The sequence below is a fragment of the Heteronotia binoei genome, chromosome 12, assembly GCF_032191835.1.
Source record: "Heteronotia binoei isolate CCM8104 ecotype False Entrance Well chromosome 12, APGP_CSIRO_Hbin_v1, whole genome shotgun sequence".
NCBI classification, from domain to species: Eukaryota; Metazoa; Chordata; class Lepidosauria; order Squamata; family Gekkonidae; genus Heteronotia; species Heteronotia binoei.
The window spans coordinates 45062280-45077211 of NC_083234.1; the positions used below are offsets into that span (position 1 = coordinate 45062280).

The following is a 14932-nucleotide window of genomic DNA, read 5'->3' on the forward strand; positions in this document are numbered from 1 at the left end:
ATCATATGGCACCCAGCATACCATTAGGCACTTCATAAATCATCAGCAACAGCCAAGAAACTGCAGTCGAGCCACGTGCTGATTTACTAGCCTAAGTATTCTCAGAAACTGGTGCCAGAACCGTCAGAAACTCCACACTGGGGCAGCTACAATAAATCAACATTCCTTGGTAAACAAAAGCTGGGTTCTGTTAGCTGTGTTAATTATGCAAATTAAGCATTCTTCCATACATTGGCTTTCTATACTTCCTCCCCCCTCCCACCATTCTGCTTCTATAAATCAGAGGGGGCCTACGTTGAGGACACTTCAAAACCATACGCTTCATTCTGGAATTTCACATGGCTATTCTCATAGGCTCTCAAGTTTATCTTCTTCACCTTAAGGACTGGAAGCTTGCTTTTTTAAAAAAGGGACACTGTTTTTTAAAAAGTAAACGCTGATTCTCAGGGTCTTATTCTGAGTTCATTAGTGCCCTCTGTGCTTCCCATGTGCGACTGCAGAATGCATGCAGCTCTCAAGATCACCAGCAGAAATTTAATAGCAGCATTTAACAGCAAGAGCATAAGGATATACAGAGGTGGGCATTATTGCTTGCAGGGCTAATTCACACCAACAACTATTAGAGAAAAAGAGGTGGAATTGTCAAGAGACCACAGTCTCAGAACAGCCTTCTAACTATAGAACTAAAGCAGAATCATCTATACCAGGGGTGTCAAACATGCAGCCCAGGGGCCAAATCAGGCGCCTATCAGGCCCCCAAGCAACTGGCTGTCATCAGCTTCCTTCTCTTTCTCTCTCTCTTGCTTCCTTCTGCATCACAGCTTGCTTTACCAGACTTGCTCAATTGCACAGGAGCTACAGAGCAAAACCTCTCTTTTCTCCATTTGTCAAGGCTCCTTCCTTGGGGAGGAAAGGGGGGGGGAAGCAGAGCTTGCTTTGCCAGGCTCTTTCAGTTGCACACCAGAACTACTGAGCCAAGCCTCTCTTCCTTCTATTGTCTGAGGCTCCTCCCTCTCCTGGTCCCCTGTAGAAGGAAGAAAAGAGCCAGAGCTTCCTTTGGCCAGTTCCCTGGATCCCATGGGAGAAATACCAAGAAAGCACCTTTAAGACCAAAGAGTACTAATGTTTTAAGCATGTTTTGTTTTAAGGTTTTTTTTTTAAAAAAAATCTTTCATTGTATTTGTCTGTGTCCTTTATAAAGTTTCTATCTCTGCTACCTAATCTTAAATAGGAACACATTTGGCTTGGCCTGATAAGGTCTCGTTTATGTCAGATCCAGCCCTGATAACAAATGAGTTTGACATTTAGGTATTTCTTTGGGTATTTCTTGAAAGTCATAAGAACTAGAAACATGATTCTTGTTAAAACATACATGCCTCTCCCAAATGGCTTTGGATCATAGAACTAGTAAATAATACAGCATCAGGCCAATGCACTTTGGCAGTACAGACTGGATTCTTTTATTTCAAAAGAGAATAGCACCCATTCAGATTTCTCAAGACCTGTCAAGTGTGATAGACAGGTGAGGGACGGGAATGAAGAACGCTTTCCGTCATCCTTTATCTTCATTTGAACTGTGGTGTTAGAGGAAAGTTTTACAGATACCATACACCTCCAAAAAGACTTCTTCACCCAAAGAGTAATTAACATGTGGGATTCACTGTTGCAGGAAGTGGTGGCAGCTACAAGTACAGACAGTTCCAAGGGGGGATTGAATAAACATATACAGTAGAAGTCCATCAGTGGCTATTAGCTACAAGGTAATAGATGGAACATCATGTCTGGGGCAGTGATGCTCTGTATTCTGGGTGCTTGGGAGGCAACAGTGGGAGAACTTCTGGAATTCTGGCCCTGCAAGTGGACCTCCTGATGATACCTGGGTTTTGGCCACTGTGTGACACAGAGTGTTAGACTGGATGAGCCATTGGCCTGATTAACATGGTTTCTCTTATATTCTTATGACACATTAGTGTTTTCTAGATCAAATCAAGTCTGAACTCTTCTTAGAAACCAAAAAGACTGAACTGAGTCTCTCGCACTTTGGTCACATTATGAGAAGGCAACAGTCACTGGGAAAAACAATAATGCTAGGAAAAGTAGAAGGCAGCAGGAAAAGGGGAAGACCCAACACAAGATGGATTGACTCCATCAAGGAAGCCATGGCCCTCAGTCTACAAGACTTGGGAAAGGCTGGTAATGACAGGATTGTTTTGGAGAACATTAATTCTCCAAGCAGGGGAGGGACGGTGGCTCAGTGGTAGAGCATCTGCTTGGGAAGCAGAAGGTCCCAGGTTCAATCCCTGGCATCTCCAACAAAAAGGGTCCAGGCAAGTAGGTGTGAAAAACCTCAGCTGGAGACCCTGGAGAGCCGCTGCCAGTCTGAGAAGACAATACTGACTTTGATGGACCAAGGTTCTGATTCAGTATAAGGCAGCTTCATATGTTCAATTCATAGAGTTGCCATAATTCAGAAGCAACCTGACAGAGCTCCACACACAAAATTTTCCTATCAGTTGCTGAGGTCCTTGCTTCAGGCAGAGACAGGGTTAAATCCTTCTGGCTAAGTTGGTCCTATCTCCCTGAACAGAAAATGGATTCTAGAACAGGGGTGTCAAACCTGCCCGGGGCCCAAATCAGGTCCCCAGAGGGCTCCTATCAGGCCTCCAAGCAACTGGCTGTCATCTGCTTCCTTCTCCCACTCTCTTGCTTCCTTCTGCATCACAGCTTCCTTTGCCAGGCTGTGCTCAATTGCACAGGAGCTACAGAGCAAAAGCTACAGTTTTCTTCATTGGTTGAGGCTCCTCCCTTGGGGAAGAAGGGGGGGAGGCAGAGCTTGCTTTGCCAGGCTCTCTCAATCGCACACCAGAACTACTGACCCAAGCCTCTCTTCATTCTGTTGGCTGAGACTCCTCCCCCTCCTGGTCATCTGGAGAAGGAAGAAAAGAAAAGAAGGCTGCAAATTTATACCCCACCCTTCTCTCTGAATCAGAGACTCAGAGTGACTTACAATCTCCTATATCTTCTCCTCCCACAACAGACACCATGTGAGATGGATGGGGCTGAGAGGGCTCTCACAGCAGCTGCCCTTTCAAGGACAACTTCTACCAGAGCTATGGCTAATCCAAGGCCATTCCAGCAGCTGCAAGTGGAGGTGTGGGGAATCAAACCCGGTTCTCCCAGATAAGAGTCCACACACTTAATCACTACACCAAATTGGCTCTCAGGTAGGTAGTAAGAGACTGTGGCAGAAACTAGCAAGCAGCCAGGCTCAATCTCAGCTCTGCTCTGCCTTCCCTAGGTGGCCACTGGCAAGCCACTCCCTCTAAACCTCAGTTCCACATCAGCAATATGGAGAGAATTTTGCTTTACCTTACAAGGCTGTTGTCTTGAACATAAAGTATCGCACATAGATAGGGGGTAGTGGCAAGGACCATCAAGTCGCAGTCAAGTTATGGTTTTCAAGGTAAGAGACACTCAGAGGTGGTTTGCCATTGCCTGCCCTGGACTTCCTTAGTGGTCTCCCATCTAAATACTAACTGAGGCTGACCCTGCTTAGATTCTAAGATCTGATGAGAGAGGGCTAGCCTGGGCCATCCAGATCAAGGCTGCATGTGGATTCCTTACCATTATTTCTAGCAAAAGCCTAGCATTACCTACAGGAGGCATGCAGTGCAGTGATTTGTAAAGAATTTATTTATTGCCTAAACTTACACACCTATCTCTTTTGCCTGACAAACCCACAAGGAGAATAGCATTCTGATGGTTTTCTGCTCACTTGCCCCAAGGATACAAAAAACCAGAACAAAATGACTGCCCATTCACATAACCATTGACTTGGATTATTCTGGCCTGGTGAAGGCTCCAAGCTCACAAATCCTTCAAGAGTCATTAGGTAGGTTGCCATGACCTGGACATCCCAGGCAAGCCCAATCTTGTCAGATTTCAGAAGCTAGGCAGGGTCTCTGGTACTTGGATGGGATACCTCCTTGGAATACCAGCAGCTGGGAGGCAGGGGCAGGCTTTATTCAGTCACCTCTCTGAATATTCTCCAGGTCCCTAGTAAGGGTCAGTCACCAGAGGTTATCATGACTTCCAGGTGCACACACTCACACACTTATTTTAAGAAAGAGTCATTAAATGCGTTGAACTCAACACAGCTATGTGAAGTCAGAACAAATAGCAGCACCTTCAGAGGACCAGTAAATCAAGATCTTTAAAAAAAATCATTTACAAAATCAGTCATGTGAAGCAGTTCTTTAAAAAAAAAAAAAAGGAGAAAGGGAAAGGGAAGACAGATCATAGAATATACCTGACATAAGAAAACCCATGCTGGATCAGATCAAAGGTCCATTTAATTCAGCATCCTGTTTCCAACAGGGGCCAGCTAGATGCTTCTGAGAAGCCAAGGAGCAGATGAAGACAATAGTTCTCTTAATCTTTTGTCCCCAACAACAAATACTTAGAGGCATACCATCTCTGAACATCAAGGATCCATCTTCGCTACTGTGGCTAATTATCACATTGCCTGCCCTGTCATCCAGGAATTTGTTGAATTCATTTGAAAGCAATGTAAGCCACCAGCACATATGTGGCCAAAAATTTCTTATCTGAATTCTGCATTGTGTGAAGTACTTTATTTTGTCATGAACACGTGGAGCTACCTTATACAGATCCAAACCATTGGTCTGTCACAGTCAGTGTCGTCTACTTCGACTGGCAGCAGCTCTCCAGGGCTTCAGGTCAAGGTCTTTTACATCACTTATGACATGATCTTTTTTCAACTGGAGATGTCAGAGATTGAACCTGGGACTAGGTGCATACATAACAGATGCTCTGCCCCTGGCCATGGCCACAGCCCAATCTACTGCTGCTCAGTGTCACTGGGTGGCCCCAAATTATTGTGAAAATTATCTCGATCCAGTCATAGTTTATAAAATGTTAGACTGTCCCTATTTGGTGGTGGTTCTTGGGTATCTCTTTAAGTCTATCTACACATAAAATATCACATAGCTGCAGATAAAACATCACATAGTGTGGTTTTATCATAATCTTCCTGTCTCAAGACCCATGGAATGAAGGAATAATATTTTAATACTACCAGATTCAGCAGCTATATTTTTAGGAAAACCAAGCAGCAGATTTCTCAGCAAAAAGGACCACAGCTCACACGGACTCGAAGCAGTTTGAGATCAATAAAGTTCTCTGCAGCATCCTATACATATGAAGCTGCCTTTAACTGAATTAAATCACTGGTCCATCAAGGTCAGTACTGGCTACTCAGACTGGCAACTCATCTCCATGGTCTCAGGCTGAGATTTTACACAACACCGACTACCTGGTCCTTTCAACTGGAGACGCCAGGGATTGTACCTGGGACCTTCTGCATGTCAGTCCAAGACAAGCAAATCATGTACCAATAAACTGCAATCTCTTCCCTAAACCGATAGCTTTTAGATATGACAAGTTCCCACAGGAGTTTCAGCATCGTGCTTGGGACACTTCATACATTATTGAATTCCTACATTTGTGATCGTAAACAGAGACCTGCCTTATCATATTCTGTAAAGTACCATGGACATTGATGTACTGTACTGTAATTAACTAATTAACAATTGCTTGTAAGTACATCACATGTGCAATGCACAGCAATGTATTGGGTTTCTCTGGCTTTACAGCATTCTCACATTATATTTGATATTTTAGAGGCTTATATGAGCTTTTGGCTTAAATCTGTCTCAGGGCATATAATACTGCATATAATACAAACAAGAAGCAGAGGGTCATGAATCCAGATCCACGCATTACATCATATATGTACCAAGGAAGCTGACTTGGGTACTCTAAACCATGATATACACGCCTGGCCAGAAATGTGGAAATTATGCATCATCTTCCTCTGCAGTGCACCCCTTTTCGGTACCATCCAGCTATCTCTGCTTGTCCTTCCCATGAGAGGATCCTTCAGCTACAATTCAGGCAGCCTGAAGGACTCCCTCGGCTGCAGAAATGTGCCTTTATCCTTTTCTGAACATGATTATCTAACCCAGATGTGTCACATCTGCAGGCTACATCCGATTTCAGGGAAGGTCCAGAAATCCTTGCTGCAGAAGGAGGGAGGGGGAGATTCTGTCCCAAACAGTGAAGCCACCTGGCCCTTGGTTCAGCTAAAACACCAAAAAATATCAGGACTGCTTCCCATGTGCACACACATGTTGGTTTCTCATGATGAAGGGATCTGTTAAAAAGCACTGTGCTGTGCAATAGAGCTGCCATCAGTGGTATTTGATCTGTGACTTATGATTCACCGCCTGATCTTGTGAACAAGATCTCAGTGTGGCTTGAGATTCTGGTCATTCTAGATCCCAAAGATGGGATCTAATGGGACAAAAAGAATAAACTGATCTGACTATCCATGCAAATGTGCTCTAACAAATGCAACCTCCTCAAAAAAAATCACTAGCCCACGGACTTTTTAAAAGCCTACAACATTTGTGATATATCAGGACTTTTTTGTAGAAAAGGCCCAGCAGGAACTCATTTGCATATTAGGCCACACCCCTGATGCCAAGCCAGCCGGAACTATGTTCCTGTGCATTCCTGCTAAAAAAAACCCAAAACCCTGTATATAACTGTTTGCAAAGTTTACAAATATGCTTCCCAGATCACCTGGTCAGGATTTAGATTCTCCACAGGTGACCAAGTAAATAGATACCTGCTGCCTTTTAAAGTCTCCATATAACTACACCATCATTATAGCATTAGGATATTTTGTCTTTGAAGTACTTCAGGTAAACTTCTGTTCGACTGTTTTTAGATAGCCTCCTCAGCAAAATCAGAACTATTAGGTCAAAATTGCAATGCAATAAATTTTTTATTGGGACCAACCAATATTCACAATACAGTAGGAATGTTTTCATATCACACAGAATTCTTCCTTTCAACTAATACCTAAGAAAAGGAGGGAACGGAGTGTCCCAAATGGAAGCTCTTAAGACTAAAACCTTCTGCAGATGAGGCTTTAACTACAAGCCCGTATGGAGAGATGTCTGTTTTCCTTTCTCCTCTTCTCTCCACCAACATCCAGACCACAGAAGAGTTCTGTGTAACTCAAAATCTCTCACACTGACAGAATCAGAGAATTTCAAACTGCAACACAGCCACAAATTAACACATGCCTACTAATTAGCACAAAGCACTGGGATGTTCTCTAGTACATGCCTTATGGAAATGAATGGGAGGCACACAGAAACATCTATGTGTTCTTGTACCATTCGCATTCCTCCTAATGAGCCTTGCCTGGGAGATCTTCCCAGCGCACTGGGCTTTCTTCTCCACACTGAACCCGAACAGCACCTCAAATCTGCTGCCCCAGGCTTCATTTTGCCTGGCTTGTAAAAAAACCCCATGTCTGCAGACTGCATTATGAACATAACATTTCACTCCTTCTCCCCAGGAAAGACTCTGTAACTTGCCTAGGCTGAAAAGGTTTTAGAGCATAACAGCAGTGCATGTGAAAGTGGAGGAGAGAACCCGCAAAGCCATTTCAGACTGATTTACTGGAGATACCTGGCATGCAACAGCTCCAGGAAAACCTCTCAAGAAACCCACACGCAGCCAAAGAGCACCCGACCAAAAACTGGAGAAAGCTATGCTAGCTAAGACGGAGCCTCCTTGTTCAGATGCAATGTACCCCAGAGCACCAGCCACCAGTGAGCAGCGACACAGGGCAGCGTGCACTTTTCTCCCCTTCTTGGGCATCCCAGAGAGGCACCTGCATGGCCATAAATGGAAGCAAGCTGCTGGAGCCCCTGGTCTAGCCTGGCAAAGGCAACCAGCAAAGCATCCCCCGGACTCCAAAGCCAGGCAGAACAGCACACAGGCCAGGCCTCAGAGGCCTTTGCTCAGGGGCTTCTGCCGGAGCCCCCCTTCAGCCCCAGGTCACACCCGCAAAACCGCCAGGCTGTGCGCGGGCAAGCTGCCCTTTGAGGGCTGCACTCCGCCCCACGCCGGGAGGGCCCCGGCGCAAGCCCCGCACCCCCAGTCGCCAGTGCTGCTTCCCCCGGAGAGCCGGCTGCTGGGCGGGCGCCAGGCCCCCTCGCTTCTCCGCGGGGACTCCGCAGGGGCCTCTGGGGGCGGCTGAGCGCAGGCGGGCCGGGGCCAGAAGAGGAGGCGCCCAGGCGGCGACGTCTCCCACGGGGCCCCAACAAACTTGCCGCGGGGCGGGGGGGGGGGCGGGGGAGCCCTCCAAGGCAGCGCCCACATGCGCCCCTCCCCCCTCCCTGCGCACCTTTTTCTTGCGGTCCCGCGAGCGGTTGCGGCGCTTGCGGTTGGACTCCTCCTTCTCCTTCTGCTCGGCCAAGGCCTGCGCCTCGATGTCTTTGATCTTCTTGAGCTGCTTGGCCGCCTGAGCCATGGCCCCCGCCGCCGCCGCCCCGCAGCCCAGCCCAGCCCCGCCAGCAGCCCTGCTCCCGCCGCCGCCGCCGCTTCACCTGGCGGGCCACTGGCAGGCAGCGAGCGAGAGGCTGCAGCGCCCCTCTCCCCGACGGCCGGACAGACGGCCCGCTGGCTGGCTGGCTGGAGGGCGCCCGGGCCGGCGGCTGCTGCTGCTGCTCAGCGAGCCGCCGGAGGAGCCGGCAGCCAGGAGGCGCCCAGCATCGCCCGCCTGGCGCGCTGCTGCTGCTGCTGCTGCTCTCGGGCCGCCTCCGAGGAGGGCAAGGCAGGCCAGTCCGGCCGGGCTCGCTCTCGGGCAACCTGCGCAGGGGAGGGAAGGCAGGCAGGCAGGCAGGGCGCCTCCGCTGCAGTGAGGCTGCTGCTGCGGCGGCGGCGGCGGCGGCGTCTGCCCAGCTCCCGTGCTCCCCGCGCGGCCACTAGCCGAGCAGCAGCAGCGGCGGCAGCCGGGGGGGGGGGGGGCAGAGAGCTCCGAATCGATGCAATCGCGGCAGCCCTCGCTCGGCCGCCCCGAGGGGCTCACCTGCATTCAGCCCCCCGCCCCGAAACCACCTCGCGACGCAGGGAAGGCAGGGCTCCTGAGCAGGTGCAGAGGGCGCCTCCCGCGCTGCGCCACGCAGGAACTGCAGGGACCATCCGAGGGGCTGGGGAGGGAGGGAGGAGGGAGCCCCGCAGCCTTTCCACCTCAAGGTCTGCTGACAGCTGCAGATCTCCCTTCTCCCAGGGCTCGGGTGGAGATCCTCCAGGGTAGCTGGTCCTTTGGCCTCAGCCACCCCTGCTTCAGCAGTGGGGGGAAAGAACAGTACTGGCCTACCTAACAGGGGGGTGGTTAGGATCACTAACATAATGCTGGCAGTCAACACGCAGGGAAAGCCCTGGACATCTGGCCCTAGGTAGGTGGGGCTGGTGGGTGCACTGTCCCACTGAGATCACTGCTTCACCCAACCGGAAACTTGAGGGGAAAACAAGATGAGGCTGGGGTTGTTGTTTTTCTAATTATGACATGGCGGCTTCCATTTCAAAGAGCCACTTTTTGGAATGGGCCAGGAAAATAAAAAGAATCCATAGAAGATGGTTCCCAAAAGGGACAGGACTCCGCTGCCCACTCAAGATTTCCTTTGGACTATGTGGATGATTCCCAAGGACCCTCTTTCCCTTATCAATGGCCCTGAAATAGATCCCCTTTAGCTAGCTGCTGTCTGTGTACCTGAAGAGGGACCATGGCTTGGCGGCAGAGCATCTTCTTGGCATACAGAAAGTCCCAGGTTCAATCCCTAGCAGTCCCCCCTCCACACACACACACACACACACACACACACACACTAGAGCTACTGCCTCTAGTCTGAGTAGTCAAGGCAGATGAGACTGGTTTCAGGAAGTTCTTCCATATAAGCAGGTAAAAATATCTGACTTAAAATAGCTTCTCTGATTCAACATGTATTGCTGACATTAACCATTCATAAATGCTAAAATAAATAGAAATCCTTGGACTCCAAGACTGTTTCTCTTGGTCATGAAGAAATTATGGCTTCTTTTTCCAGTCTTTGAAGGAAATCCGGCAGCCCCACCTAGCAGGAAGGCTGCTTACAATCCTGCCTCTGTGTGTGTGCGTGTGTGTTTAAAATCCAGGCTCTGTTGGAAGAATTCAGATTCAGCCCTGCTGGATGTTTGACTCGACTCCCCAGTCTAGTCAATCTCTCTTTCCACCTTCACCCACCAGAATGGCACCCCAGAGACTGGGACAGCAGCATGTCAGAGGTCACTGGATGCTACCCTGGGAGAGGTGATAAAATCGGAGTGCCTCTAAGCATGGGCTAAGTGTCCCTCACCACAGCCAATACCAACATTCCTGAGAGGAGAGTTTACAGGTCAGAGAGGTCAAGATTTCCAGGCAGGCTGAAGCCTCACCACCTCCCACTTCTCCAGCAAAGCATCTCCCAGGATGGAAAATTCTGGCCTGGCTGCCTTGCCCAAGTGATGCTCACTGTAGACCCCTCATTTAAAAGTTCTGTTGAGCGCAGGCCTGCCCATCTGATGGCATTGCTAAGCTGCAAACAGAGACACAGTTGAGCACTGGCCTGTGCAGCTTGCAACTGGCCAAATCAAACACAACCCACCCATCACATTGGGCAGCCTGTGAAAAGCTTGATCTATGCCCAGGACTGCTAAACTGGGGCAACTGGCAAGCACCTGCGTTAATGACATGGGACGAAAGATGCCTGGTGCAATTTGCCTTTAGCAAGTACCAAAACTCGTTGGTCCTGCCTGAGCTGAAGCAGGGAAAGGAAGGAAAATGGAGGTTGGGAAGAAAGGGCAGGCCACATTGCCCCACATGTCATGGTCCTCTGCCCTAGACTCCCATAGTTCCATCAGGGGCTTGCATTCCACATGCAGTTTATCCAAGCCCTTCAAAACACCCCCATGCTGGTGGACCCTGCAGATATACTTTCTGCTAATTATTTTGCATGACTTGCCTTTTGAAAAACAAACACCTTGGAAAGGGCCACGGCTCAGATTCAGAGTGTGAATTTTGCATGTGGAAGGTTCCAGGTTCAATCCCTGGTTGAAGATAGGGGGAGAAAGACTCATCTCTGCCTGAGGTTCTGGAGAATCAGTGCCTGTCAGAGGAGACTATGCTGAGCTGAATGGACCAATGGGATGAAGGCAGCTTCATGGATTCCTATGACCTGCCTGGGGCAAAACTTTCAACAGACCAACAACACAGTTTTATTTGGAGAGGAATTAATCCCAGTGATGCTAGGGGAAGAATATCCTGGTCTATACAGGTGCCCTATCCCAGGCTGCAGAGAATCTGACCTGAGGAGCCAAATGGCTAGGAAACTTCTGCAACTAACATGCCTTCCTCTGGAAAGGCAGCTGCCGCTGGTTGTTGCAAAGGCAGCAGGAATTACCCTGCTGTGCAGTAGGGTGGGGCAGAAGCTTCCAGTGGCAGCTTTTGCTATTGAAGGAAGGCTGGAAAGGAAAGGGGAGATACTTAGAGGGATCCAGCAGGAGGAAGAATGCAGAGGTCCTATTTGTGGCTGGCTGGGCTTCACAGGTGTTAGGGCTGTGAGAGAGGGGGAGAGAAACCTTGTTAGTGTTCACAAAGTTGTATTTGGATGGTACCTCCCAACAAAGAAATTCCCCACACCTGTATGGCTGCATGTGCACAGGAATGCTTTTTTTTGTCTTCCTTCTCTTGCTGGAGCATCCCCATGGTAGTTTCCCCCACAATTTCCTTGCTTCTGCCCGCTGCAGCTGCCAGCCACCTCTGTGCCACCAGAGGGCTTTAGGGGCTTCCTCCCCCCCCCAATTGGTAATTGACATCTTGCTATAGAATTAATATACAGTGATATGTCAGTTATGAGCTTTAAAGTATAGTGACATGTGGATTACATTTGCTGAAGTTTCATTTCAGCAATGAACATATCGCTTCAGCTTATGGCACACTTCACTCTTCCTTCCAAACAATGGTTTATGTTGTGAAGTGTAAAAGAGGAGGAATTATTCATCCTCGGGGGACCCTGTTTCCTGCATTTCTGAGCACATACCCCATTGGGAGGAGGTAAACTTCACAGCAGGGACTCATGCAGAGATGCAACAGGCTACCTCCTCTGAGGATGGGAATTCTCATGAATGGTGTTGGTAGTCAATGTATTTAAAAAACTCACCTGGCTATCAATCCCTGCTTTGCCATGAAGCTCATTGTGCAACCTTGGATCAGCCACATTCACTCAGCCCATCTACATCACAGAGATGTTGGGGAGATAAAATGGAGGAGGGGAGCACGCAACTCTGAGCTCCTTGGAGAAAAGGCAGGATAAGGATATCAAAGACAGCTCTCTCCATCACAATTCTGTGACCAGCATGACTGAATTATGCCCAGTGCAGAGACGGCAAGTGTACTTGCTGACCTGGAAAGAGGGAAGGTCAGAGCAGTGAATCATGCAGAGATGCCATTCATGACTTAATTTCTGTCTTTCTTGTGGCATGCCGGCAGTTTTCTTGCAGAAAACAAGTGTGCCTCAGCCCATAGCCTGAAGATGTCTTGTTGGTTGTGACAGGGTAATACATCATGGATACGGGGGCTTTTGTTTCGCCAATGATTACTGTGCACTTTCAGCCAAGCTGGAGATGAAAGCATATGCATATTTGTAGGAAAGCAAATGTTCTCCAAGCCCAAACTGTCATTTAAACCGTCTTTGAGATGATTCTGCCAACACACCATAAAATTCAAGAAGAAACACGTTGGCTACACTTTAAGTCAGGTTCTTATGCCCCAAAGCAATGAACCCTTCCCAACGGGCTGTGTTCCCAAACAAAATGAAATTAATCCTTCAGTCAGCTTTGAGACCAGACCTGCCTTTAAATTGGTTAATCTGTTAAATTAATTGTGAAAACATGAAATAATTACATGCAAAAGTGGTTTTTTTTTTATCTAGCAAGTTTGTCCTTGCCTTTCCCCCCTATGTGTTCATGTCTGCTTCAGATGGGGCCAACCCAGGACACTTATCTACCCTGCAGAACTGCACTCCATGCACTTTGTTAGAGATTCAGGTAAATGCAGCAAGAAAGCTTTTATTCCTGCAGGGGGGAAATCATTAACCACATCAATCTATGCTCTCTAATATCAATGCTGAACTACTGCAACACACTCTATGTGAGGTTGCCCTTGAAGACTTTCCATAGGTGCAAATTATTGGTTAAAGCTCACAGGTGAGAGTATATTACACTGAACTTGGGAAAAACAACATTGGCTACCAATATACTTCAGGTCCAATATAAGGTGCTGGTTTTGACCTTTAAGAATATAAGCCATGTTGGATCAAGCGAAAGGCCCATCCAGTCCAACACTCTGTGTCACACAGTGGCCAAAAAAAACATGTGTCATCAGGAGGTCCATCAGTGGGGCCAGGACACTGTTCTCCCCCCGCCCCAGCACCAAGAATATAGAGCATCATTGCCCCAGACAGAGAGTTCCAACAATATGCTGTGGCTAATAGCCACTGATGGATCTCTTCTCCGTATGTTTATCCAATCCCCTCTTGAAGCTGGCTATGCTTGTAGCTGCCACAACCTCCTGTGGCAGCGAATTCCATGCGTTAATCACCCTTTGGGTGAAGAAGTACCTCCTTTTATCCGTTCTAACCCGACTGCTCAGCAATTTCATTGAGTGCCCACGAGTTCTTGTATTGTGAGAAAGGGAGAAAAGTTTCAAAACCTTTAAAATCCTGTGTAGGCTCCAGAAGATTTTAAAGACTAATATACAAATGAAACCAGACTAATGGATAACCCACTAGAAAACACTCACAGAACTTTGTTTCTGTATCTGATAATGGCAGCAAGACTGTTATATGCTCAAAAAATGGAAAACTTCACCCTGACCTGTATAGCCCAGGCAAGCCCAGTCTCATCAGATTTTGGAAGCTAAGCAGGGCAGATCCTGGATGGGAGACCTCCAAGGACTACCAAGGCCAAGACGCAGAGGCAAAGTATCAAGCCACCTCTTTGAATGTCCTTGCCTCCCAGTACCACTAGGGTTTGCTAGGAGTTAGCCTTGACTTCCAGGCATATGCACACAAAATAGTTTTTTAATAATTGAAAACTTCATTATTACCTACAGTAGAGGAATGGTTGGTGAAGAAGATGGAGCTTGCAGAGATGGCCAAACTTACTTCTTTGATAACGGAAAAGACACTGTCTAAGATTTAGACAATATATGGCTATATGGAAACCCCTTATTGACTTCTTGCGTTAGATGGGGGGGGGGGCGGAAATGGACTGACAGTTTGTGGTTTAGAAGATTAAGAGGCAAAAATAATAAGCTGACAAGGAAAGGAGATGTACTTTTATTTCAGTCAAGTAAGATTGTAACATGTAAATGCATATTTTTCTGTCACAGAGAAAATTGGAAGTTGTTTCTTCCTATATTTTTTCACAATTGTTATAGCTTTCCCTTTTCTTCTTTTTTATCTTTTTCTGTTTAAAAACTTCAATAACATTTATTTTTAAAAATAAAATCCTATGTAAGTTAAAAAGGTAAAGGCAGCCCCCCGTACAAGCACCAGTCATTTCTGACTCTGGGGTGACGTCGCTTTCATGATGTTTTCACGGCAGACTTTTTAAGGGGTGGTTTGCCATTGCCTTCCCCAGTCATCTATACTTTACCCCCAGCAAGCTGGGTACTCCTTTTACTGACCTCAGAAGGATGGAAGGCTGAGCCAACCTTGAGCTGGCTACCTGAATCCAGTTTCTGCCGGGATCGAACTCAAGTCATGAGCAGAGCTTGGACTGCAGCTTACCACTCTGCGGCACAGGGCTCATACCTATGTAAGCTAGGGCCCCTTAATTCAGATTGGTTTCCTGTTATGAGCCTGTTCACAGCCTCAGATCTTATCTGAACCTCCTTGTGATTCAGCCCTCAGAAACTATCTTAATAAATAAAGGTAAATTAAGAACAGAAGAAGAGCCTTCTGGATCAGGC

At 47.6% G+C, this 14932-nt stretch overlaps 1 protein-coding gene across 3 annotated transcripts in view; it reads right to left on the minus strand.

Moving 5' to 3' along the window:
- Window positions 1–8413, minus strand: part of ANK1 (ankyrin 1) — a 228175-nt gene extending 219762 nt beyond the window's left edge. For all 3 annotated transcript variants that reach the window (XM_060251576.1, XM_060251577.1, XM_060251575.1), the window contains exon 1: window positions 8288–8413. In XM_060251576.1, coding sequence (XP_060107559.1) covers window positions 8288–8413 — 126 coding nt within the window. The remainder of the gene's footprint in view (window positions 1–8287) is intronic.
- Window positions 8414–14932: the final 6519 nt, after the last annotated feature.